General features: G+C 42.3%; 3 protein-coding genes across 3 annotated transcripts; 1 reads left to right on the top strand and 2 right to left on the bottom strand.

Annotated features, from left to right (window-relative positions):
* Positions 1–586: 586 nt before the first annotated feature.
* Positions 587–9,103, bottom strand: LOC137899518 (slit homolog 1 protein-like). Its single transcript, XM_068743553.1, has 2 exons — positions 7,161–9,103; positions 587–2,397 (listed from the first exon to the last, which is right to left on the bottom strand). Exons 1-2 carry the CDS (start codon positions 9,101–9,103, stop codon positions 681–683), a joined length of 3,660 nt encoding a protein of 1,219 aa, XP_068599654.1. The 3' UTR covers positions 587–680.
* Positions 9,104–11,557: 2,454 nt separating this feature from the next.
* uts2d (urotensin 2 domain containing) lies at positions 11,558–12,489 on the bottom strand. Its single transcript, XM_068743552.1, has 5 exons — positions 12,390–12,489; positions 12,078–12,182; positions 11,964–12,001; positions 11,688–11,778; positions 11,558–11,583 (listed from the first exon to the last, which is right to left on the bottom strand). Exons 1-5 carry the CDS (start codon positions 12,487–12,489, stop codon positions 11,558–11,560), a joined length of 360 nt encoding a protein of 119 aa, XP_068599653.1.
* Positions 12,490–14,420: 1,931 nt separating this feature from the next.
* Positions 14,421–25,777, top strand: ccdc50a (coiled-coil domain containing 50a). Its single transcript, XM_068743446.1, has 11 exons — positions 14,421–14,475; positions 16,157–16,219; positions 18,013–18,142; positions 20,301–20,391; positions 20,977–21,079; positions 23,576–23,727; positions 24,185–24,232; positions 24,481–24,621; positions 24,766–24,848; positions 25,082–25,191; positions 25,695–25,777. Exons 1-11 carry the CDS (start codon positions 14,421–14,423, stop codon positions 25,712–25,714), a joined length of 996 nt encoding a protein of 331 aa, XP_068599547.1. The 3' UTR covers positions 25,715–25,777.
* The last annotated feature ends 341 nt before the right edge of the window (positions 25,778–26,118 follow it).

Raw genomic sequence — 26,118 nt, 5'->3', positions numbered from 1 at the left:
CAATTTGACAACCTATTTTCGTTGTATTAGTTTTGATGCATTGTTTTTCTTGACATCTTCTCCATAATAAATCATTTTATTTTATCTACGATGTTAAAGAAAAAAAATTGTGCATTCACAAGTTTAACTCCTGAAGTAGATAATGCATCATGGAGGGAATCTGCACTCGTCCCTGCCACATGCTCAAGCCCATCACCACCAACATCCGTGGCCACAGCCACAGTTTCATAGAAGTCTGTAACGTAGATGTTGTGCAGTCCAGTCAGACAAGCCAAACTAATGACTTGGTGGAGATCATTAACACAATACTATAAATGCTTGCTCTCACGACAAATAGTGCTTTTATTGAATGCATAGTCACATTCTACATTGTAACAGAAGATGAATCACAACCAATGTGCAAAAACGTGAAATATGTCCTAAATGTGGCACAAAAGGTTTATTATCAAACTGCAATTATTAGTGATGAAAAGTGGAAAATAGTTTATGAAGCCTGATTTTTTTTTTTCTTTTCGAGAAACATTATGCACCAGGCATTACATTTACCAAAATGTCCTGGGATTCCTGCAAGACACACAATGGGCAAAGACTGCTAGCTGGTCCACTGTTATATGCTACATACAGTATGACTGAAGTTTGACTGTTTCTGTGTTTCTGGGATGTACAGGAGGTGGTCTACTCTACAGCACGGAGTTCTTAGTTCTGCTGCGTATGCCGCCCCTGCCTCTCTTGTTCCTCCTCCAACACACACAGCTGATAACGATAATGGTGATGATGACAGTGGACACGACTGCAATGACAAGGAGAGTGACTGAAGTGCCAGTGTAAACTATTTCCTTGTCCCCTTCTCCAGCGCTGGTGACCTCCTCGTGCTCTGAGGTGGGGGTGGCCTTTACAGCCGGTGAAGATGTGCTTTGTCTGACTGGAGGGGTGTTGGGTTTCCTCCTCTCTGTTGAGGTTGGCACGGGCTCCAAAGTCGAACTGAGAGGCATCAAGCTCGAGTCTGTCAGCAGGGCGATCACCTCGCGATTCAAACTTGAAGGTGTTTCACAGACCACAAGAGTTTGGTTTACCTTGGAAGGGTGCTGCATCAACCAGTCTCTGAGTGGAAGGATGTCCTTGTCACATCTCCAGGGGTTCTGCTGCAGGAGTACTTCCTTTACTACACTTAGGGTATTTAGACTGCTCTGTGGCAGGTTGGGAAAAGAATTATTTCTCAGGTCTAAATGTCCCAGAAGACTCACACCTTGGAGAAAACCCAGCGGGAGGGAACTTATGAAGTTGTGTTCCAAGGAGATGTTGACCAAGCTAGGCAGATCTTGGAAAATCCCAGGTGGCAAAGTAGTGAGCAAATTTGTATGAAGCGATACCTCTCCCAGCTCGCCCAACCCACTAAAGGCCCTTGTAGATACATGGCTGATCCAGTTCCGACTGAGTACCAGGAGTCGCAGCTGAGTCAGATTCTTAAATGCATCGTCCTCCACACGACTCAGCTTGTTGTCATACAGCCACAACTCCTGTAGGTTCATTGGTCCAAACACTCCTGGTGCCAAACTCTCCAGCTGGTTTTCATACAGGGAGATTTGGGAGAGGAGGGGCAGGTTTAAGAAAATGCCTTGTGGAAGAGATTTAAGCCTGTTGCTTGAGAGAAACAACTTCCGAAGTGCAACATTCTTGGAGAACAAGTCATGGGGTAGATTAATGATTTGATTATCATGTAGAGATACTTCCTCCAGCTTTACAAGGTCATCAAAAATACCGATGGCGAGTTCCTGCAGTGAGTTTTTGTTGAGCCGTAAGATCACCAGTTTAGAGAGACCCTTGAATGTTTCTTTGGACAGTCGACTGATATTGTTTCCAGAAAGAGAAAGTAACCGCAGCTCAGCAAGGGGGTTAAAGGTTTCCTCAGGTACATAATTGAAAAGGTTGCTACTGAGGTCAAGTAATTCCAGGCCTGACAAAGGGGAAAACCATTTAGGCTTGAGTACCGATAGTTTGTTGTTCTTTAGATTCAGAGATATAAGCTTCTGAAGATTTTGAAATATGGGTTCAGGAAGATCTCCCAATTCAGTGCCAGTAAACCACAAAGTATTTAAGTTGGTAGTGGAATCAAATGTGCCTCGGCGCACCTCCCTTAAATGTGTGTTTCTGATCGTAAAAATGCTGAGGGCATTTGAGAAATCATTCATGTCCTCTGGGTTTAGAAAGTCGATGCTGCAATCCAACAAGTAGAGTTCAGTGGTGGATGAGGGCACTGCTGCAGGGAACTTTGAAAAGCCAGTGCAGAGTATCTTGGTGCCTTGACACTTACATCCCACTGGGCACGTCCAAGCCACAACGTTGAGACAACAAAGAAGTAGAAATATATGAACGGTCACAAGCAGATCCATTATCTTCCTGGAACAGAAGAAACAGCTGTTACCAATACATGTTGCTTACAACAGATTGAGATTGATGAATTAGGGCGGTGTGAACATGTGACTGTCGTTACACAGTCACACACATGTACATGAAAGGTTTGCTACAGAATGAAGTTTACAAGAAAGCTTGAATCTTCAAAGTATGAAGTTTGCTGCCACAGTCAAAATTATTTATGTGATTCTTTTATTCTAACACTTTTACTTGTTCAGATTTCTTTCTTTCTTTCTTTCTTTCTTTCTTTCCACTGTGAATGTGAAGGGCCAAAGTTCACATATAAGTCATAAGATGTTCTGATTACCGTTAGAGAACTATAGGTCATTTCAGTTGAGTAATGGGTCAGCTTCACTTCCCTTAAAAATCTTGCAACTGAAAAAAATGTGTAAAAAAAAAAGGAAAATAAACCATAATGGTTTTAGTTGCTCATATACATGACATCAGTGAGAATAGTGTAGCCTACAGTACAGCTGTAATAATGCTGCACTTTGAACCAAACTTACAGCTCTTTCCTCTGTGATATATTATATAACATCCCAGCCCAACCAAAATCACGGTTTCCTCTCAACCGGGACAATGTGGGATTTTTCAATAATTGCTGAGGCAATTCCCACTCAGCATTCAATAACAACAATGCTTTTATTTTTTATTTTCTTTACAGCAGGATCTGAACTTTGTGTGTCAGGAAAAGAATAAACTAGCAAAGTTGGTAACTGTGCTGCTTGTAGACCAGCATTCAAGCCACAAAAATGAATTCATCATTCTATTTTTTTGGAAACCACTCAGGCTCAGGCTATCCAAATTAAAAAGCTCTTTTTTTGCTATGCTGAGTAAAATGTCTGACACAAGAACACGCATTAATGGTGAAAAGGAAAGTGTTTTGTTTTTGTAACATAGAAATACCATGACTTTGTATAGTTATTATAATTTGATTATTAACCTTATCTTAGTTCAGCTCTGATCAATATCACTGTGAAATCTTTCGACTATAATCATTGCAGAACTTACCTCTTGTAGTTGCCGATGAGTGAATGAGCAGAGAGTTTGTGTGGTTCACTTTTTGAACATCATCCCATCCTCCTCAGTTTCACAACTCCTGTGATGAAAGTTTCCAATCCACACTCTCACTTCATCACATTTTCCTGTTCTTCATCACCTGATCTATCTATTCTTTCAGCTGTTTTGCCATGAACTAATGAATTCTATTGGATATAAGACTTCAGTATAGAATGGCTGAGCATCAGCTGTCCTCTGCCTTTTGTTCCTTTCGCACACACACCCCTTTTTTTTATAAATGTGTTGGTGTGGGGATGAAACAACTTGAAGCCACACCCTCTAGTTTTCTGAGTTCATCGGAATGTGGGTGGTTTCTACTTCTTCCATGCATTTGTTCTTCTCTCATTTTGATCTTTGAAAAAACGATCCTGGATAGAAGGAGGGTGAGAGTTTGGTCAGTTAGGGACAATAGAACTCAGTTTTTATTTGTGATGTTGTTTTTCATTTGTGTTTCCTGTTGTTTGGGTGTGCAGATTTTAGTGTCAGCTGACCATATCTTGGTATCCGTGGTATGCTTGTAAACTGCTGGCTTATGCACTTGGAAGATTTGTAGCCTCTCCTCTCTTGTAGTAGAAATAACACATTTTCTGTTGTGATTGAACTTGTACTGTATACAGGTGTGTTTACACAGTAAATAAACTGCTTTCAGTATTGTAATAGTATCTGAAAAGACTTTCTGCGCTGTCCGAAAGTGCTTCCTTTTGTGTACATGCATATTATGTGGGAATGTAAGACTTGGAATTCTGAGAAAATACAGATAAGCTTGTCTGTATTGTAACCCAAGCGAAAAGGCAATAATAGAAAATGTTTGTTTGGAAAAAGTGTTTTTGTTTTTTGTGTTGTGTTCCGTATTTTCAGCATGATTGAGCTTTGGTGCCGAATGGCAGTGTATTTATTCCAAATCAGTGATACAGGAAAGACTTCTGCAGCTTCTAACATTCCTGTGTAGCCGTTAGTAAAACCATCAGAGTAAAAAGATAGCGAGGGTGGAGTTGATGTATAGAAAGTCGTTACTGGCCTGAAATGTGTGTGTGTTTGTGTTTGTGTGTGTGTGTGTGGGGGGGGGGGGGGGGGGGTTACAACTGCTGCAGGTCATAACAGTATTTTATCACAGCCACTTTTACTGTGTGAAAGGGAAAAAAACATCTCTCTATCGCATAATACCAATATTGTAGTTTCTGGACATTCTCTAGATAATGTCCACTGGTATTTGTCCATATTATGCCCTGATGATGTGATGAGCTGCTTGCTGTAATAGGATGGGTGACTCAGCATAGGGGTTAACACTGTTTCCACACAGCAAAAAGGTAATGGGTTCAAACCCCACTATTCCCAACATGGACTTTCTGTGTAGAATTTGCCTTGAGTTCATCAATCTGACAGATGTTTCACCTGAAGAGTTTGGGCGAGCATGAACCCTGAGAAATAAACACGTGTGCCTGTTAAAGCAGGAAACTCTAATATCCCCTCTCCTCAGCTGACTGGGTAAGAACAGAGGTGAGCAGATAGATCAGATACATTTGAGTTTCCATACTTCACAGATATCTGGACTGGATTGAAATAGATTTGTTTTCCTTGTTGTGTTGCTACAAGACCAAAATGATGATCACGATGGCAATGGCGTGAAATTCAAACAGATTAATTAGGCACGACATATTCTTCCTATCAAATAAAGACACTATAATGATGTTGTCATAGCTGTCTTCGTCAACATGATGATTATTGTTCCACCCTACAGCCAAAGGTCTGCTAAAACCAATGTTAGAAATATGCTAGACAATTCCGCCAGTCCAGATTAAAATAAATCAATCGTGCAAAAATGAAGGTCACCTGTTTAAGAATTGGTTGGTCAAAGTTTCCACTTGTTTTGCAGTTGAATATTCTGTATGATCCCTGCAGTTGCAAAGTGATTTCCTCTCCTCCACCTCCCCCCTTGTCGTGTGTGTGTGTGTGTGTGTGTGTGTGTGTGTGTGCGCGCGCGCCCCCCGTTGTTTCAGCTCAGCGTACTGGAAAAGCTTAATCACACGTTGTCATAGCAATGAACTTGGGTGCTGTTCAACATTTCATCCTCTTTTGTTTTCTGCTTGTTTTGAAGTCCAATCAGTTTGTGGAATTCGTGGCATCCGCTGTTACTTTGTGAATGTTTGAAAGCTCTGACACCTCTCTTGAATATTCTCTACAGTTTGTCCTCCAAAGAACAATATTAGGGGTTTAAGAGCATATTAGTTCATTAGTTGTGCATCTGCAAACAAAACTGGTTTAAAAAGGTACGAAAATTCACTCCAAAGATATCAGGTAAACATGTTTGTATGAACATTTTAGAATAAATATAAAGATCCGTCCTTTTCGTACCCCTTCTCTATGCTAAGGTTGTTGTTCATGCCATGTTGTAAATAATTATGGAGCACTTCAAAAGAGAATTCACACATATTGTTTAGTTATGTCGTTTATGGAAACCTACAGAGCCATTGTCTTTACAGGGGAATGCACAATCTTCAAGGTTGTTTTGTTTCCTGACCTCATGAAATCTGAGAAATGACTGAATCAGAGCATCCTGTTCTGGAAGGTTGTTTGGAAGACTGACTGAAAATCCCCTCTGTTCAAAATGGACATATTTCAGATTCATTTTTCCTGTTTATGGAGGATATGAGCAATAGATACTGTAAGTGTGAGATGTATCATTCCTCTCAAATAAAAATTGTGCTCTGCTACAGGTTTAACACACTGCAGTGCTGAAAGCAACAGTGAGGTTACTTAATAAAAACACATTGTTATCTAATAATAAACAACTGAGCTCCATTTACTGGAATAACATCATCATCATTACTTGGAAAAATAAAAAATGTATTCCATGAAACCAAGTCTTTCACGGATGAACAGGCCTCTTCTGCAAACGTGGTCAAATAAAGACCCAGGATGTTTATTATTATGAAATATATTCTGAATAATTTCATCAGTAAATGCTTTGAAGTTGTAATGTCACTTCATGCAGTTTGAAGTTGCTGCCACTAGGGAGACACAAAGTTCATAATTACTACTGACTCAGCTTTTCTTTATCGAGTGGTAAATTTATTGGCATATTTATTCCTATATATTTTTTTACATTGATTAACAGTTCAGTTTACATATCGACATGACATAGCATGCTAAGAGAAGGTGAATGCAGTTTTATTTTATGCAAATATTTACAAATTTAAACCTTAATCCAAATCTGATATGACACTGATTGCTCCCATTTATGATTAATATGCTTTGGATCAATTGTTTTCAATGAAAGGTCAAAACGTAGACATAAAGGTATCCATTTTTTTGCTTTATGTTATCGGACCAGCAGCCCAAAATATGGATATCTGATTTCATAACATACGAGACGCAGCAATTCCTCACAACTGAGAAGCTGATGTCCTCAAATGTTTGGCAGAGGAATTGAAAAAATGATAGAAATAGTCCAAAATAATAATAATACAAATATATAGCAGAATAAATATCTATTTGAATACATATTCTCTTATTTATAATACTGTATTTGTTAACATAATATCGTGTTAGAGAGCATTTTGAGCATTCATTCACCATATTTAATCCAATATACTATCCCAAAGTAATGCTTAAATGTAATATTGGATTAACTGTGACTTCTGGAAAACAACAGTGCATGTTGGCATCCTGAGCACCAAGTTGTTTGTTACCCTGGTGTATGTGCCGACACAGCCTGCAGCCCATTCATGGTCTTGTTAAGGCGATGCATGGCGTACATTGTAGCAAGAATGAGGAACAAGCCTGTCGCAATAAGAAGAATATGACAAAACATGAGGAACCCTGCCATGGCCTCGCTTGAGGGCAAAAGCCACACATACACCCAGCCTTTGTGAAGGTTGTGGTGAACAAACTCTGGCCCCTGATCAACTACCAGCTTGTTGTAGAAAGCAGGTGGCATGTAACGCGCCAACGGAGTCTTCTGACTCATGTGAGCAAACTCCTCGTCGGGCAGGCCGGTGCTGGGCGTTTGGACAGATGTTGACTGTGTTGCAGTATCTAAGGTAGATACTTGAGCTCTAGCTGGGTTGATCGTTGGGTTTGGGACCTGCTGGGTTGCCCCTTTGGTTGCGGTTGCACCAGGTGGTGATGTTTTTCCACTGGTTGGGATTGTGAGGGAGGATTTCCTTTGCTCATACAAAGTATTATCTGTAGGGAAATAACATTTGACCTTTGCAGCATCACAGAAATTGAACTCTTTATCAGGTAGAGAACCAATGGTGCGGAGGATTTGGTAGGCTGGACTGTGACATAGCACGTCATCTCTGTCAAGGACCACACTCTCGTTTTGTCTGATCCATTTCGCAATCCCTCTGATGCTACAGGTACATTCCCAAGGGTTACCACTCAGACTCAGTGACGTTAAGATTGTATTTGACAGGAAGATATCTCCTGGGAGAGTATTGAGGTGGTTATTCTTCAAATCCATTGTCAAAAGGTTCGCAAGGCCCCGAAAGATGTTTTCCGGCAGGCATTGCAGCTCATTGTCGTTGAGAAGCAGCGTGCTCAATGTGGTTAGCTTGGAGAACAGCTCAGGATGTAAATAAACAAGACTGTTAGATTTCAGCGAGAGATTCTGAAGGTTGGGAAGGCAGCAGAAGAGTTCAGGAGGCAGCTCGGACAGCTGCTTATTTAAATGGAGGTTAAGAGTCAGGAGCTCAGACATGTTAGAAAACACATTTCCAGGAACGGTAGTGAGGTTGGTTGCATACAGATAAAAAGCTCTAATGTCAGGCATGTGACCCATTAGCTGGTCCGGTAGCGATAATAAGGGGTTGTTGTAGATAGTAAGCTTTTTAAGCTTGGGCATGTAATAGAAGCTCTTCTCTGGGAGTGCCTTCAGCCGATTAGAGGACAGGGTAAGAATCTTCAAGTTCCCCAGTGGCCAGAACGCCTTTGGCGGGAGACTCGTTATCTGGTTGTGGTGTAGTTTGAGTTCTCCGAGGTTGTCAAGTCCATCAAACATCCCAGCCTCTAGTACCTGCAGCTCATTGTTATAGATCAGGAGCTGTTGAAGTTTAGTCAAGGAATGAAAGATGGTGGGCGGAAGCTTTTTTATCGAGTTCCTACCAAGGTTCAGAAAGTAGAGTTTGGTCAATCCACGAAAAACATCCGAAGAGAGGTTTCCCAGTTTATTCCAACTCAAGTCCAGCACCAGCAGCTCAACCAGTCCTTCAAACATATTCGGAGCTATGTTCTCCAACCGGTTCCCATCTAATTGCAGCTCTTCCAGCGAGGTCAGGGGACTGAAAACCCGAGCAGTAAGGGCAGAGAGGTCGTTGGACGAAAGCTTGACAGACTTGAGCTGCGGAGCGACGTGGAAGGTTCTGGGATGGATAGCATGTAGACGGCTGTGAGTCAGACTGAAACGTAGCAGGAGGTCCTTGTCTGCCAAGCTCTGCTCGTTTAGGGTGTACATGCCTGTGTCATTAAGTTGCAGTAGGTGTGTGCGGACAGGCAACTTCTTTGGTATATCCGTGATGGTGTAGCCAACACATCGTACGGCACCTTGTGGATGGCACCGGCAGCTGCCCGGGCAGAGCGCGGTGTAGGTGAGATGCAGCCGCGTGAAGAGGACGAGTATCAGCCACAACATTCCTACACAGTTGGAGTTTCCTTATTGACATGCAGCAATTTAGAAACAATAATTCTCAAAATAATAATAATATATATTTATAATATTCTTCTCTTACTTTAAAGTAAAATGACGTAATATAGTTTAAGCTTCTGAAGTAAAAACCAAATAGGTTATTTTTTTCTACAAACCTCTGCAGTAATATTCCATTATTGTCAGTTTGACATGATGATTGTGATGCTGCTTGTCTCTCTTGAGGCTGGTCTTGAAGTGCAGGATTTATCAAGTAACTCTGCACTGCGCAGGGAAATCCCCGCCCAAAGATCTTCCTTACACACCGACTTCTGCTCAACTACTGTCTTGTTAAACAAAGATCATTGGTAATTAAAATGGGATGTGTTTCAGGCAGAAATGTTGATGGATCACTTTTAGTCTTTTTAAGTTGAAACATAAATTTGCTCTTGATAAAATAACAGATTTCTGGGTTTTATTGGAATCATTTGTGATCATATCTCCAACATTATAATAACATAACTCAATGACATTTTTGTTTTTTTCCTGGACATCTTTTTGTTAATTACATTTCAATTACCTTTAAACCTACTGCAATCATAAATAATGCCACCTTTTTGCAATCATTTCTATTTAACTACAAACTCGCTTTTACATTCCCACCATCTGTTTTGCTCTTTAGGAAGTGTTAACATTCTTAATTTCTAACGTAATCACGTAATTATGCCTGTACTGTGAGCATTTTAACATTCTGGACTTAGCAGTTATTTCAAATCACTCCTAAATACATCATGTTAGCTGTGTGTGTGTGTGTGTGTGTGTGCGCCCGCGCGCGTATTCTCAGTAATTGTTTTGTGTTTTTTGCAGTCGTATGAACTGTGCATTAAAAAGTGAAAGTCTTTTTGACATGCTTCTGTAGTTCTGGTACAACCACAGTAACTGCATGAGTGGGAGAGAAAGAAATGCTGGTTCATTTCCTCTGGATTTATCTGAACAGGATGGTCAGACCTCACTCATCATGTGTTCCAGTTTGTCGACTGAACGGAACCAGATAACCCACTTTTGACCCACTTTAGTCAGACAGGATGCTTTGTGGTTGATGTGAATGTGATAATATTAAACTTGCAGCTAATAGCAAAGAATTGGTAAGGAGATTAAATAACTGCAGCTAAGCAACTGTGTTCAAGTTTTTCAAAAGATCGGACAGCTAGTATATTTAATATTAATGATTAATCGTATTAGATTTGTTATTGGGCACATAATCAAAGTAATCATAAATTGTGTACACACAGTAGGTATGAATAGGTCAAATTGAATTGTACGTATTCATTCATGTACTTTTGCTGATGCTGTCTGTGTCTGGATCTCATAGGTGTGTACTTCCTGTTGATGTGACGGCAGCATGATTATTCAGATCAGGGTTCATGTGGCTTTCCTCTCAATGAATATGCGGACAATATTTTATCAGCAAACATGGATCAAAAAATGTCAATTGAATGTGAGGTCAAAACTTTTATCGAAAAATAGGAAAATGCTTCAGTCAAATCCTACTCTAGTCTACTTGCCCTAAAAAGCTGACTCATGTTACCACAGAGGAAACCATGTGAGATACTCACTCCTGCATCATTAAACATCAACGCTTCCTTTGATGCTGCTGTGAATTCAGCTCGACTCAGATCTTCCCTGAAGCCTCGTGTGTCTGAGCGATGATTCAAATCTGTTCACAATCTCGGTCCAATTTAGACAGCTCAGCCTTGACACTGTCCTCTAGGAGATTCTATCAGCTTCAGAAATCCATTTGTTACAGTTGATGTCCCACATGTGCCACATTTCCTTTACTTGGATTCTTATTTCAATTGTATTAGTATTTGATAACCGGATAAATAGAATGAAGGTAGGCAAGATGCTTAGTAGTATTGATATCGTGCAAAAACGATAACTCGCGAACTAAGTCATCCTCATTTTCATACCAATTTCTCTTGATATGAAACACACAAGCCAGAATTAATGACTGTTAATCCGTTCATTTTCTTTTGTTGTAATATGTTTATTTTTTAAAGTGTACAGCAGTAATGAACCATGAGTGAACAATGTGATGGCTTGCGTTGTTCCAGAAACAAAGCTGTTGCTGTTCCCAAACCTACCACAAGAGAGCAACATATACAAGTAAAAGTCCCTGCTAAAATGACGTCATTCAAGTACATTTCATGATCGGACCCTCAAGTATTTACAGTTAGTCGCTGATTATTTACAGATGAAGGACGAAAAGTCACAGTCCTTTGGTCTCTGATGAGACCACCTCGGTGTGTTAGACAAAAAGTGACTGTGGATAACCTTGACTCCAACAACTCTGTATTGCTGGAATAAATGCAAAGTGACTATTTGAATGGATTTCTGAGTCTTAAGGCTATGTTGGACTTTGCAGCAAGATTTCACAGTGTTGCTTCTCTTCTTGCATCCTCATCAGACACAGTACTTCCAGAAGCAAGCTGAAGACACAAGGCGTTAAAGATATATGGAGATTTAGAAAGATGTGAACAATTGCATAAAGCATTTAGTTTGCATGCTGAATACAAATGCTGCTCTAACTTACGTTCAGCCCGCTTCCTACTTATGGATTTGCCTTCTGCCAAACTGGCAGTGACGTCCCTCTCCAGCTGCAGGTCCTCCCTGAGCTTCAGCAGCTACAAGCAGAGAGTGAGAAAACATAGTAAAACTATTCATAGGCCTCAGCCTATATGAGTAGAATTAATTCATGTTTTTGGAGAAATTCACATTTGATTCATACGCGAACATAATTCTAATAAATAATCACTTATTTGTGAAATTCACTTAAATTTCAATGCTGAATATTAAAATATGTCCTTACCTCCTCTAATTTGGTTAATTTATTGGGCAGCTCAAGACCTGCAGATGGGAAAATAATTTACCAAAACAGTAATGATACATTTGGGTGATCTGTAATATATGATTGCACTCTTACCTAGAGGATCATCCTTTTCAACAGGAACTAAGCTCTTATGTAGCAACAGCGCAAGAATCTTGCCCTGGGGATCTGTCTCATCTTTTGGAATGAAGCCATTGTTCCCTAAGCAAAACAAATGCAACTTTAAGCATCAAAAGCATTCGGAAAATAAAATAAAATAAAATCGCATCTGCCTTGTTTCACAGTTTCATCTCTTAACCTGTTGCACGTTTGACAGTAAACAAGGAAAGGCACTCTTCAGGGGTGCAGCATTTGCATCCCCTGCAGCAGCATTAAATGAAGGTGATGACAGGATGTGTGCACACTCACCATGATTAAATATGTTTCTCCCCTCTACATTCAGCACTCCCTGCAGTAGAAACAGCCCCAGTAGTCCCAAGCAGTAGTTCACAACTGTAGCCTTATCCATAGTAGTCAGAATGGTTAAAAACTCACACTGCACTTCAAGCACTCCTTCAGGCAAGGTAAAACGGATCCGCTGTCTGGGGTCCATCCCACCAATATATTTATCCTCTCAAGGACCAGGAGGAGGGGCATGGCAGACCCTCGTCTGCTAAATCAATAACTGGTCACAGGTTTCCATCAATAGGCAACCTGTCCACACACACCATGGAGTGTCTTAGTAAGATACAGTGATATGACGCAGACGAAGGCCAGTGACCCTACATCACTCTGGCATGAGTTAATCAATCAAAGAGAGGAAGGTATCAATCAGCCTGTTGGTTCATCCTCTCGCCAGAGTCGGATGTTCTTGGTATTTTTCTAAATGCACCTCATGGGCTCCTCCATTTTGGTCTCTGGGCTGGTTTCGAGCCAGGGGTGGAGCTATTGGTGGGCCTGGGTGGGCACAATGAGATTCATTCTTTCATTCATTTTCATCACCACTTAATCCAAAATCTGTTGTTGCTCGGATACCTGTTTGTGTCCATCAGGGGTGTCAAACTCATTTTTTCCAAGGACCACATTAGCATTATGTTTGCCCTCCGGCCAAATGTAAACCGTAACACAGTAAAAAATGTGCACAATAAAATATTCAGTTTTTATATCACTTTTTGAAAAGGTTGTAACTTAAAAATTGTTAGAGATAAAGCCATGCTGTAAATGAGAAAAATCACAAATGACCCAAAGTTTGTGTTGAGAATAAATTAACACATCTAATAATGTGGAAAAGTTCCACTCAAATGCAATCATCACGCAGGAACAAAGATAATCAAAGCAAAAAGCCACCACCTTGTCTTGTAATGGACATGAGCAAACCTAAAAAACCAACCGAAGTGGGCAAGATAAAGAACATTCCCCGAGTCAATGCCGCGGAAAAGACGTCACTTTCAGGTTCAGCACTGGACAGCTCCATATGTAGCCGTATGGAGCTGTCCAGTGCTGAAGTTCACCTTCAGGATCAGCGCTGGACAGCTACCTATGGAGCTGTCCAGCGCTGATCCTGAGCGCATATGTAGATGTATGATCAACATTTCAGCACATGCTGGAAAAAACAAAAAAGTTCAAATCATTTTCAGAAGTCACCGCCAGCAGATTATTAATATCCTGACTGCAGCGTGTTGCTGTTGTTATTGCCATGTTGCTTGAGTTTGACACATGTGGTGTACATTGTGCAAAACACACCGATGGATATTAATTACAGGAATTACATAACTTTCAATAGAAAATCTGAGGGAGTTGAACGTCCTTGCTGAGCGGACAAGCCCAAAACATCACAGCTCGAGAGAAGATCTGCATGGAAGAACTACAGGAAACCTTTGACCTCTGTCATTGCCAACCAAGGTTACACTTACAAAGTATTGAGTTGAACTTTTGCTATTGACCAAATATTTATTTTCTGCACCATTTTACAAATATATTGTTTAAAAATCATACTGTGTGCTTTCCTGGATTTCCTTTTTCCACATTCTGTCTCTCACAGTTGAAGTGTGCCTATGATGAAAATTACAGATATTCTATTGACGTATTTATTTATGAATATAAATATGCTTTAATATTCGGGCAATGGCGAGTCTTTGATTTTGAAACGTCAAAGCGGAAAATGTTCTGTATGCGCCGCGTCGCTTAACGCGGCGGCTTGCAAGGCAGGAACAAGGAGGAGAGGAGAGGAGGGAGGAGAGGAGGAGGGAGCCTGACACGGCAGCGACGTATCGATGAAGGGCGGCCACCGAAACTAATCAGAAGAGCCGCACAGCACCGAGCCATCAATCGGTTTGATGACTGAAGGCGATCAATCATCTGGCGGTTAACCTTCGGAAACAACTCCGAAGTGTTATTCAACGTCAACGTGCTTTTTTTTTATTTATTTTTTTATTATTATTATTGATTACCTGTGACAACATGGCTGAATGTAGCGTTAGCATCGACAAGAAAAAGCTACCTGGAGTGAAAGAGGGTAACGTTTTAATATATTTTCTATCTGCTAAATGCGAAAGGAGTTAGCCGCACAGAAAGCTAGGCTAATGCTAACAGCATGAATGCAGGTGTTTCTTATTGGTTTTATGCCGATGCTAGCACGGTGTGCTAGCCGATGCTAGCACGGCTGGTGCAGGTATCCAGCGCAGATGAGATTTCTTAGCCTTTAGCCTGGCTGCGGACGTCCGTCTTAGGTTTAGTTCCCCAGTCGATGCCCTTTTATCTTCACGGTTGGGTGGCAAAATGTTCTTTTTTACAGATCGAAAGGAATTTGACAGCCTTTAGTTATGCAGTATTTGGTATACGGCGTGCTACTGTGCTGTGACAAAATGTACACAGCCTGGCACAGAACTAGCGTGTGTAAAGGGTGTAAGAAATAAATCAGGGCCATGTATTGATCACACCTGTTCAGCCCACTGCGGACACGGTGACTGATTCCTGTGTTGGAATCAGCATGGAGGTGCCCGCTGGACTCTAACATGTGAATTTCATACGTGATATATCTCATTACTGTACATTATTGGCTGCTCTTTGAAATATTACCTATAAAAACTTTGAGGCCACCCCAAAAAAAAAAGAACTATATTAAAACCCACAAAACATACGCTGATTATTACCCTGAAGCAAATTCTGGATAGCACCCTGTGCTGGTGGACAGGATCCATCCCATTAGTTTAAAGCAGCTGCCCCAGCGAGATGCTTGTTATTCTGGTCAGCGAGCGATGGAACGTGCGTTTCCACAGCTAGACTAGTCTGCAGAGCGAAAAACACCAAAAAAGCTGCGGAGACAGTTTCAGTTCAGCACAATTAACTCTTGTGTTTTTGTCTGTGCACCTTAGTGTCTGCCTGAAAGCGATCAATGAAACTGAACCTGTTAATCAGTTGCCCGTGTCTATTATTTCTGTTGAAAGCTCATGATAAAATATCTTCTTCTTCGCATTATATGCAAAACGCAGGAGTTAAATCTGAACCGTTGAACCAGATTCATCCGAAGCTGCAAGTTTCAAATCCGTCATTGAACTGGCTTGTTTGTTTCCGCAGTTTCCCACACAGGAAACTGTCAGCAGCTGAGATTGTGTGGTGAAATCCCCTCCTGCAAGAGTTACCTCGGTTGTTTTCCGGAATGTGCTTTTGCAGCATCAAAAATATTGATACAAATGGGAAGGGTTTTATTTCAACGAGGGGTTTTTCTGATCATCTTAATGATGTGTTAAATCATGTAAAAGTTTGTTAAATAACAAACAAAACTCCAAATAACGCTGTTTTCATATCTTCTCTCATTTTAACGAGTTTGGAATACTGTGTTAAAGGAGCCTTTTAACTTTCAATATGCAGTGAGTGTTCGGCTAGAAGCACATTGAGCGCTGAGCGTTGTGGTCATGCTTATTAGAGTTACAACGCACGTGGCTGCTTCTCTATAAATTAAACATTTACAGAACCTGCAGCCCTTTGCTTGTGTGCGTTAGTTAGCCCACCAGACCTTGTTTTGTCTGTAGCTTCTACCAATGAGCTCAGCCTTAAAAACCTGAAGTTCACATTGACGTCTCAGCTGCCCGATGGGCGGCTGGAGTTTCATTCAACACACATACCGTGGTTAAAAGGCTCTTTTCCACCTGAAGCTGAGTCTGTGTTTTCACATTTCAGTATTTGTTTTTTTTCAGTGTGCAGAGACTTTGCTGTGCTGGAAGATCACTCCCTGGCCTACAACCTGCAGGAGCAAGAAAGTAAATATGTTTTTGATTTTTCCCTCCTGGCTATCTTTTTGTAAAGCATCTAACTCCTCCTACTCTGAACAGACTGTCCAGCTTCGTGCTTTATTGTGACTCATTTGACCTCAAGAAAAGCTTGTCTGCCATTGACGGAACCTGTTCATACTGTTCTCTTCAAATATGTTGGCTTGTTTTAAGTTTGTGTATTTAGTTGTTCTTATCACTTCAATTTCAATTGTTTATAAATTACTGATACACCCTCAGCTTCAGGGGGCACAGCCCAATGAACCACCAATCATTGATTTATTCTTTGTCTGTGTCTGAACACTAACGCCATTTGTTTACTGCATTCCATCGCTGTTGCTCTGCTGCATTCCCACAGTAGGTCACCTCATGCTTAGTCTGCAAAATGGCAAACTATGAAAGATGTTATCACAGTACAACAGTAGTAAAATGTATGCTCCGATGCGGTAAAGTACTCCAGCACGGTAACCTGCAGAGTCGGCAGCTGCAGCCCGATCGTGCCAACATAAACCGAGCTTCGGCTGCACTGTTACCAGGGAATGATGCCGGACGCCACAGTACTGTGTCAGGGCAGACCGACTACAGTGGATTGGTTTATTCACAGACAACCCCTCAATCTGGCACCAAAATTAGATGATACAGTCCTCTTAACAACAGTGTTTATATGGAACCCTGTGATTGCAGGTTATGCATGCATGCTGCCGAGGCTCTTTCATTACCTTCATTACATAAGATTGTTTTTGTAATCTAGACATATTTGGACAATAATACATTTTCAGAAGACTGGAAACGGGCAGATTGGTCTTCTAGTTGTGATGAATTTGATCTGGTCTGACCCGTCCTTGTTTTACCATGAACCCTTTTAAAACATAGTGATCCATGAACAGCTCGTCTCCATCTGTTGTAGTTAAACCTGGAAAAATATTTAGTTTACTTTTTGTCCTGGAGGAAAACTCTGGCTGATATAAACCCCGTGGGATTCCATCATCGGATCACAAAAAAGATTTATGTCATTTAAAGTCAATGAGGAGTTATAGCAGTCAATTATTTCTAATTTCAGACCGCTGACGATCCAGATTATGGAAGCATTCTTGATGTGTTTAAAAAACTTTTAGCTGTGTCTGTGCAGCTGGATGTTTTGTTTTGACCCCCCCCCCCCCACTGACTTGAAAGATGAATCGATGCCAAGATGCCAAATGTGGATAAACAATAGCCTAGCATTAGACTATGACGTGAGTTTTACAGCAATTTTTTGTGAGCTGTCCTAAACAGTGTCATCCATCAAGTTGTCACAGCAGTGACTCAGTTTCTTGTCAAAAAGCAGAAACTTTATGGAGTGTGTCATGGGGAAATTGGCAAACGTAATTTGGTCCTCTTCACGAGAAACCCTGGGTCAGATTGATAGTCATGTGAAACTGGACTAAGGGAGTGAGTGATGCGCTCTGAGCTTACCAAATGCCAGGAGTGCGTCAGCAGGCAGACTTTATAATCGATGATCCACCACATAACCTTGGGAATGGCACATCAGCTGCACACAGTCATTTCTCAGTGACTAAGAGTCTGTTTATTACCAGAGGCCAAAGCATCTGTGCCCTTGACGTTAATCATTTTCTCTGCAGACCGTCAAAACATTGCAGCTGTTTTGTCAGAGAGGAGAACATCAGGAGACTTTGGATCTGAAATCAGACTCCACAGCAATGCTCGTCGTATTCGTCATTACAGGTGACTTACTCCAGTTTGTTTTTGCACAGTTTTAAGAGCAATACTTGTGTTTGTTTCTGCAGTCGAGAGCCATTTGGCATCCAACGTCAACAAGAACCGACTGGTGCAGAAGGACCTGCGGGTGGCCAAGAAGCTGCAGGAGGAGGAGGATCAGCTGGCGAAGGTTCAGACCCAGAAACAGCACAGAGACCTGTAGGTGACACCCCAAAACAAGATCTGTTTACAGTAGGTTCAGGTTTAGTTCAAGCGTAGTTAACATAAAGATGACCAGGAAAAAAAATAATGCCAGTAACCAATATTCCAAAAATATGAATTATAGAACTATGCACTTGAATGGAAAAGAGTTTACAGGAAAATAAATGCTAAACTAATGAGATGCTCACACACAAGACAAAATCCATAAAAAAAAAAACATGCAACAATATCGAACTAAATCCTAAAAGCAACAAGCAACGCTTGGTTTCAGATTCTCTTGGCTGCTTGATTTCCTAATTCTAGCTTGGCTTGTATTTACTTTTGATGAATTTCATACAAGTATGTTAACAGGTTTTAAAATTCTTTAATATCATTGTTGCTTTTTACTTTTTCGAACTGCAGAATGAAGAATCTGTGCTAGTATGATGTCATCTAGTTAATGAAATGGAATGGAATGCCTCTCGTTGGCTTTTGTTCTTTATTCAAGAGTATAGTCTTTGAAATTTCAAGTTCTTTTATTTGGTGTTTAATGGTTACCCTTTGACCAGGTTCATCTACCCTCACTCTCCAATGATTTGTCATGTGTTATATCTCTTTTTTCTTCGTGACACACCAGTGCAGTTGCTCCACCGGCCTCCTCGTCTGCTTGAGAGGAAAATGTCATCTTCGTGACTGACGAGTGGGAGTTGACACATCGCAGTAATGAGGCAGATGTCATTTGATTAGTCACATGCACAGCTGGCATTCTATTGGTTGCGGATTTCAAAGCTCAACATGAAAGCTGTCGCACTGCATACGAAAAGCATTACACGTCAGACCTTAATAGTCATCTGTTATTTACATGACTAATGAGTAGGAGTTGCTGGCTGCATACAAGATACTACATTGTTTGTGTTATTTTGTGTTTAGTGCTTACTCCCAAACCTTTCCATTCAGTTTGTGTGAGAGTAGTGGCTTTGTTAGCTTGTCAGCAAAGTTTATTCTGATTACAGGTGAGGAAGAGATTTCTGCGTCACACTTAATCTCTCTAGCTTTATGGTCCTACACTCAGTCTGTGATAAACGGTTGCTGCTGTGTGGAGATTTGAAATGTTTTGATGCATCATAATATATACAATCCTCCAGTTGGATATGCTTTGGCCTGCATGCAATGTTAGCTAAACCAGGTTCATTCAAACGGGTCCCGTGTTTGTGCTGCTTCCGAGCTTGACATCAAACTCTCAATGGACCCCCCCCCCCCCCCCCCCCCCCATGCAGACAGTGGACTCAGACTCACGTTGATCAACAACAAAAAAATCTACCTGCAGGCATGATTAGCATTCCGTCCTAAATGTGATTTGTCCTTGCGTCTGGCTGTCATGCAGTGCTGCCCCAGAAGGTGGCGTTGATACACCTGCGGGGTGTTTGCAATCACTCCTAACAAAAGAAGAAGAATGCACTGTGACCGCAAAGCAGACGGGTGTATGCTAGCTAGGAACGCCTTTAAATGAATGAAGAAAAATGAGGTGCAGCACTGAGTCTTGTATCAGATGCCTTTACAACTAGTGTTGAAAACTAATCGATTAGTGGTTGATTGGTGCTGAGCGATCAATTGGTGTTTTATCTTGATATTGCTCATCCCTCCCTACTCACAACATTTTTGTCTTAACAATTTTTAACCAAGTAAGCATTGAAACTGGTGAGCCCAGCTTGTCTTCATTTAACGTTGTTGTTCTGCATTCGTTTTGGTTCTGTCCATTTTTGGCAGCTAATCACAACTCGCCCTGCCATCCACCGTGTACTTGCCACTGTGTACTTGCCACTGTGTACTTGCCGTGTACACCCACTCTGGGATATCTGACTGAACACACACACACACAAAGGAACGCTGCTTTCGTTTAAGTACAGATGAAGGCGATGCAACCTGTTCATGTTTGCTATCTTAAAACTCTGCTTTGATCACCTTTATGCAAAACAGTAGTTAAGTTAAGGTATTTGTGCTTAAAAAAACAAACAAGCATTACAATCATGCATGTCTACACATAAAGAGAATCGATCCTTGCATGCCAGCGGTGTTAGAGATTTTGAACCTGGTGCTACTGTATGTATCTGTGCCATTAATGCTTTGGTGTTCTCCAACCCTCTCCCCTTTACACACACAAACACACCAACATCAGCGAGCGACAGGATAATGAGATCGCCCAGGAGTTTCAGGATCGACTGGTCCGACAGGCAGAACAGCAGCAGGAGCAGGAAGAGAAGGATGCTGTAAGAAACACAAACACACTCTGCTCATTTGTTGGTTGGGCCCACCCATCACAGGTGGTTTAGTCTACTTGAAACAAGACTTTATTCGTGCCTCCCATTGTAATAAAGCAGTAGTGATTCAACTCCATTCCGACGGCTCCTTTTCTGCATCGCTATAGATGTTTTTTTTGTGGTGTTTTTATATTTTCAGAGGTCTGTGTTTGTGTTTTACCCCCTTTAAGAGCTCTGGTTCGATTTCACTCCATCCATCACTCTTGATTTGTTGACATCGTTGCACAAAATGCTCTAAAAGATCAATCGTCAGAAAGACTTTGGGAAAAAAAAAAGCTTTTTGAGGCAACTTTTCTCATCTGTAGCTTCGGTGATTGAAAGAGACGGGCTCCATTGCGCCGTAGTTCTGTGACAAATTGCACCACAGCGCACGCTTCATTGGTCATAAATCTGGGCTTGAGGCCTCTGACCACTTTACACAGATACCTTTTTGAATCTGCATCTCAAAGCAAAGTGATGCGTTTGTTGCAGAGCAGCCTCGGCCACGTGCGAATATTCACGTGGGATGTTCACTGTGGCCATGTTTGTTTGTAGGCCATGGCTCGTAAGATGCACGATAAGGAGATGAAAGAGGAGAGGAGGAGACAGAAGCACCCGGAAGCCAACTTGGAGCAGGAGTACGTTGAGGATCACGGAGGTGAGGAGACGTTGAAAGATGTGCCTCTTATTTTCCAGCTGTTGATGTGTGAGGTTGTGCTTTTGATGTGGCACGGATCTGAAGATTGCCTGAGCGATATTACTGCAGTTTTGCGTCGTTCCACTGCTTTAAACTCTGGACGGAAGTTAAACACGAGTTACAAAAAGGGATCTTTTTTGGTCGGACCTTCCACGGGTCGGGCTGTATGTGATCCACGGCTTTTCTTGCAAAGTTTAAACTGTGATGGTATGGAGACGGTTGCTGCTGTGAGAGGAAACACACACACACTCCTTTTTCTATTTTTCATGATATGCACAAATATCACCAATGCAAATAGCATCACTATGGCCCATATTGCACTTTCAAATTTAGTAATGGACATTTTAATTGTATTTAAACATCTTAATGTTTTCTTGAAGAACGTGGGTTAAAATTACTTGCGTTACAACCACCAGTTTTTACAGAAACAGGTAATTGTCATCGTGGTTCCTGCAACAGGAACCACGATGCTGCGTTTGAAGTAGCTGGCTTAGATTTCTGGATTCCATTAGGCTGACTGTCAGAGTACAGAACTGCTGCTGTGTGCTTAACGCCATTGTTTGTTGGTTACAGGTCAGCTCCCAGCAGGAGGTGTTGAGTTTAAGAGCGCGCTCTCTATCTCTGCTTTGTCTTTGTCAGTTTATGCTCTAGGTCTGAATAGTGTTTCATTTTCCGTCATGTCATAAACAAGTATTTAAACGTGTTTCTGTACATGTTTCGTCCCTCTGTCACAATGTAAAGTGAGTTTCGCGCTAGGGTTGCAGCAACTTTTATCATACTGTGATCCTTGATTTGAGATGACATGTTTTAAACATCCTGTTAAAGAACCGTTTTCTGATCTGTTTTCAAATCGGAGCACATTTACTCCTGCTTCCACCTAAAATATATTTTTTGTTAATACTATCCAATAAAGCGTTTGGTTCGTGTATTGCGAGTAATTATAATCTCTTTTGGGTGATGACGTCCACACTGGACATTTTGTTTGCCGCTAACATCTCCGCCCCTCATATTTGTAGCATGCGCTTTGTCTTTTGACCATCACTCCCCTCACAGATTTGTCTAATTTACTAACGAACTCATCGTCTATTGTTCCTGTCTGTTTCCATGTTCTCATATCCATCATTTTTCATCATTGTCTCTCCATTGGCCTCATCCGAGTGTTGTTCGTTCATCCCTACACTCTCAGCTTCCAGGAGACCCCTTGACGTGGACAAGCGCACGCGTCAAACGTCACCCTCCCCGGACCCTTACAGTACATATGCCCCGGAGAGCTCACGACGGGATTACTCCCCAGATTATGAGTCAACGGAACCCAAAAGGAACAGGCACCCAAGACAGGACCCTGCAGCGTCCCACAGCCGCCCCAAATACCCTGAGCACTACCTAGCGTCAGAAGGAGGGAGGAGCAGGCATGCGGAGCCATACCCAGAGCACCAGCTGCCTTCCAGGGGCAAGCATGGGAATAGATACCCAGATTATGAGCCCACAGAAACTGGCAGACATAGAAGCCCGGCGGGGGAGGACAGAGGAGTGAGGAAAAAGGAGAGACCAGCCACATCTCAAATGCCACGAAGCCCCACAGAGAGAGACAGGGCCAGGCAGCTTGACCGAGACAGGTTTAAAGACATAGAATTGGAGACGTACAGGGAAAAAGACCACAGGAAAAACATGGAGCTCAGGAGGGCGAGAGGAGAAAGGGAAAGGTCTAGAGAGAGAGGACAGAATGGGGACAGACACAGAGAGAGAGACAAGCAGAGAGACGGACAACAAGCAAGAGCCAGGAGCAGGGAGAGGGAACTGGAAGAGGGGCCAGAGCAGAGCAGAGACAGGCCAAGGAGGAACCACACTTCTTGGGAGGAGGACGTCGATGACGTTGAGAGGGAGAGGAGGGCCAGGGGACGGCAGCGTGTCCACTCTGGCCCCGATGAGGTGTTTGATGAGCTGAGGAGCAACGAAGGGACAAGTGGCAGCAGAGAGTTCTTGGACGACCAACAGGGGGAGGATTCCAGCAGGAAGCGTTCTCGTACTCACCCCGACGAAGAGACAGGTACCACCCTGAGCCCCCCCCCCCCCCCCCCGGGCTCTGTGGGGGTGTTTGTGTGGTGTGCTGGAGTTGGTCTCCTTCGGGTGGTGGGTTAATCCATGAAAGCTTCCTTCTCCCTCATTCTCTGTGCTGTCTGATTTCTGCTTGTTGCGGTTACCGATGATGTAAATTTGTGCTTCGTCCTCCTTTTGGCATTCTTAAAAGGCTTCAATGCTGTCCACCTGGTTGCCTTGTCTTTACCCCAAACGCTGATGAACACCAGAGCAGATGCATTGCAGCTCTTTCAGTTGCCTTGTACGTCTAATCAGACAAAACAAGCAATCACATTTTATGATGCCTTGGTAGATTATTTTCATGAATCTGATCACTGATTGTCATTTTACGCCCTCGCTAAGATCTGCCAATGTCCGCAGGTCGTCTTTTGCACAAAGGGAGTGGCGCTGCTGTTGCAGAAATGGAATACAGCGTGAGCGAGGCCACGGCGGGCTTGACGAAGCTCGATCTCCGTGAGCAGGAGCTGAATGACTTGGAGGTAGCCAGAAAGCTGCACGAGGATGAGCTCAAAGTAAGAAGAGCTGCGTTTAGTTTCTGTGTTCCAGGTTCAGTATTAGATTAAGTAAAGAAAATGCAAATGTTGAAAGAGGATACTATGTTGAAGGTGTTTAGAAACACAAGCTGTATGTTCAGAATCTTGAGTTGATCTGAGACCCCGGATTGCATGAAGCGTAAATAGAAACGGAGCACAGAAAAGGATTCCTTCTATCCATCATAGTCATGTTCATCTTAAGCCACGTTGTACATTCCTTGCTTGTGACCCTATGATCACAACAACCTCTGATAACACTGTAAAAATGCTCCCAATGGGAGAGAACCCTCTGGGATGCACTCCAGCGTCTGTAAATGGCTTACAGCGTAAAACAAGCGGACTAAAAGTCCTCAGCTTGTTCCTTTATTCCATAGTGATTGAACAATTTGTTCCAGTCTGAGGAGGATGTGACTCTTCCTTTGTATTCTGGTTCCAGGCGAGGAAGATGCATGAACGCGCCTCGGCTCAAGTGGCACAGGATGAGGTGAGCGGGCATGAAGGCTGGAAACTTTCATCGCGCTATCTGTCTGGTTTATTTTATATTGTCTCATTTCCTGAGCTCAGCAAACAATCTTATTTGTCATGCCATTACTTTCTGACCCGACAGCATGTAAGGTTATTTATTTATCACGCTAGATGTGATCTCGGGTCCTTTCATGCTCGTTCTCTGAATGGCGCATCATGTAAGATGTGGATGTTTTGGAGGTGATGTCTGCTTGTCGCCCCTGGCAGGAAATGGCCCGCCTGTTGATGGACCGAGAGAAAAGAGAGTACAGGAGGAATCGAGAACGAGAACACGAGAGAGAGCGGGAGAAAGAGAAGGAGCGAGAGAGGGAGAGAATGGAAAGGAGGCGGCACGAGGGAGACCACAGGGTAATTTTCCACAGCTGTGCTCATTTTAAAATGCGCACTTAGGAGTGAAATCATTTCGTCTATGACTGTGTTTTATATAAAAGTGTATTTCCACTGTGGTACGAGAAGAATAATTTTAGAAGCTGTAATTTTGTTGATTTCCAGTTGCAAGCGGGGGAAATCGTGCGGCCCAGAACACGAGACGAGCATGAATACCTGAAGCAGAGGAACCACAGCAAGCCTAGCAGGTACAAGACTTTGCAAGGCTTCTTTGAAAGGGCAAAATGTTTCCTTTCTTCGAGTGTTTCTTAAAGCCAAGAAGTTGCCGTTTTGACTTGCTTTAGTCTCGTGGCATGTCTGCCATCTGCTTTTTTCCTTTTTTAATGAACAACATCATCCTAGACTGGTGGTTCTGTCATTTTTTTGCCAGGGGTTGTAGAAACTGCAGAAATCTTGAGCGTTTTTGTTCCGTTTGTTTCAGGCCTCCTCAGCAACGAACGCCTGACTATGAGAACGTCAATTCTGGCCACGGCCACTGGGAACACCCTGCCCACTCTCGGGTTCCCACCAGACCTGAGGCTGCTCAAAAAGGTATGAGAAAATAATACTAGAGTTCTCTCAAGATGAGGCTTTGAGGAGCAGGTGCTGTCCTAAAGAACAATCGTTTAGTCGGATATAATTCTGGATAAAAGGCATCCAGGTTTTCATGCAGTATAAACAGTAGTGCACGTTGTGGGGAGAAGCATTTCTGCAGGGGGTTGTCAGCGAATCATTGAGCAGTTTACAGGAACTCATCGTTCCAGATTGAGTTAATCCATACTTGTACTTTAACTATTTTTAACACCACCACAGTTTCCCCCAGCAGCATACAGGAGGTTGAGTTTTTATGGCTTCTCACTGGTGACAGCTGTGACCAGATGTTTTCAGGTCGTCTACGTACAGGATGCACGTCTCATGGAATCCTTAGGAGCTTTTTTTTTTTCACGGTGACGCATCCACTTGGCCTGATGGATGAACTGTTTGAAAGTGCAGCAACACCAATACGCCTGTATATCAAGCTGCTGATTGATTTCCTGCTCTTCTATCTTTTCCAGGTGCCTATTACAAGCGGTGACTCAGGCCCAACCAATGCCACGTCCAGACATGCTGACAAGTCCTCCTTAGTTGTTGCCCCCCCCCCCAATGTTTTCATCCATTTACACTCTGTTGACCAAAAGCCTCTGGACAATCTTCTGAGTTGGCAATGAGATTGCTTTTTAATGTCCACTGAGTTGTTAGTAGGTCTCAGTATTTAAACCAACGCTTATCTTTAATTTATTTGAACTGTCTCAACATCTCGACGAGCCACAATATCAGCCTTGTGACAGAAATCACCCTGAGAAAATGCAGGGGCTGCCTCATCATCTGCGGTGCTGATGTTGGTCCCATCTGCGGACCATCCCAAGGACTCCAGGCCTCCTTGCATGTAGCCGATCCCAGACTTGGGATGTGCCTGTCTGCTGCAGTGTCTTGGAGCAT

The sequence above is a fragment of the Brachionichthys hirsutus genome, chromosome 9 (genome assembly GCF_040956055.1).
Source record: "Brachionichthys hirsutus isolate HB-005 chromosome 9, CSIRO-AGI_Bhir_v1, whole genome shotgun sequence".
Taxonomy (NCBI): Eukaryota; Metazoa; Chordata; class Actinopteri; order Lophiiformes; family Brachionichthyidae; genus Brachionichthys; species Brachionichthys hirsutus.
Note: the sequence above shows the minus strand (reverse complement) of the source record. Positions and strands in the feature narration are given on the sequence as shown.

Bases quoted from the DNA above. Each gene is read 5' to 3' on its own strand.
- LOC137899518 (XM_068743553.1), bottom strand. From the start codon at position 9,103: ATGTTGTGGCTGATACTCGTCCTCTTCACGCGGCTGCATCTCACCTAC. The intron at 2,398-7,160 runs GTAACAAACAAC...CTTCTGTTCCAG, and splicing joins GTGTCGGCACATACACCAGG to GAAGATAATGGATCTGCTTG.
- uts2d (XM_068743552.1), bottom strand. From the start codon at position 12,489: ATGGATAAGGCTACAGTTGTGAACTACTGCTTGGGACTACTGGGGCTG. The intron at 12,002-12,077 runs GTAAGAGTGCAA...TCCCATCTGCAG, and splicing joins TGAAAAGGATGATCCTCTAG to GTCTTGAGCTGCCCAATAAA. The intron at 11,584-11,687 runs GTAAGTTAGAGC...TTGTGTCTTCAG, and splicing joins AAGTAGGAAGCGGGCTGAAC to CTTGCTTCTGGAAGTACTGT.
- ccdc50a (XM_068743446.1), top strand. From the start codon at position 14,421: ATGGCTGAATGTAGCGTTAGCATCGACAAGAAAAAGCTACCTGGAGTG. The intron at 14,476-16,156 runs GTAACGTTTTAA...GTTTTTTTTCAG, and splicing joins GCTACCTGGAGTGAAAGAGG to TGTGCAGAGACTTTGCTGTG. The intron at 23,728-24,184 runs GTAAGAAGAGCT...TTCTGGTTCCAG, and splicing joins TGCACGAGGATGAGCTCAAA to GCGAGGAAGATGCATGAACG.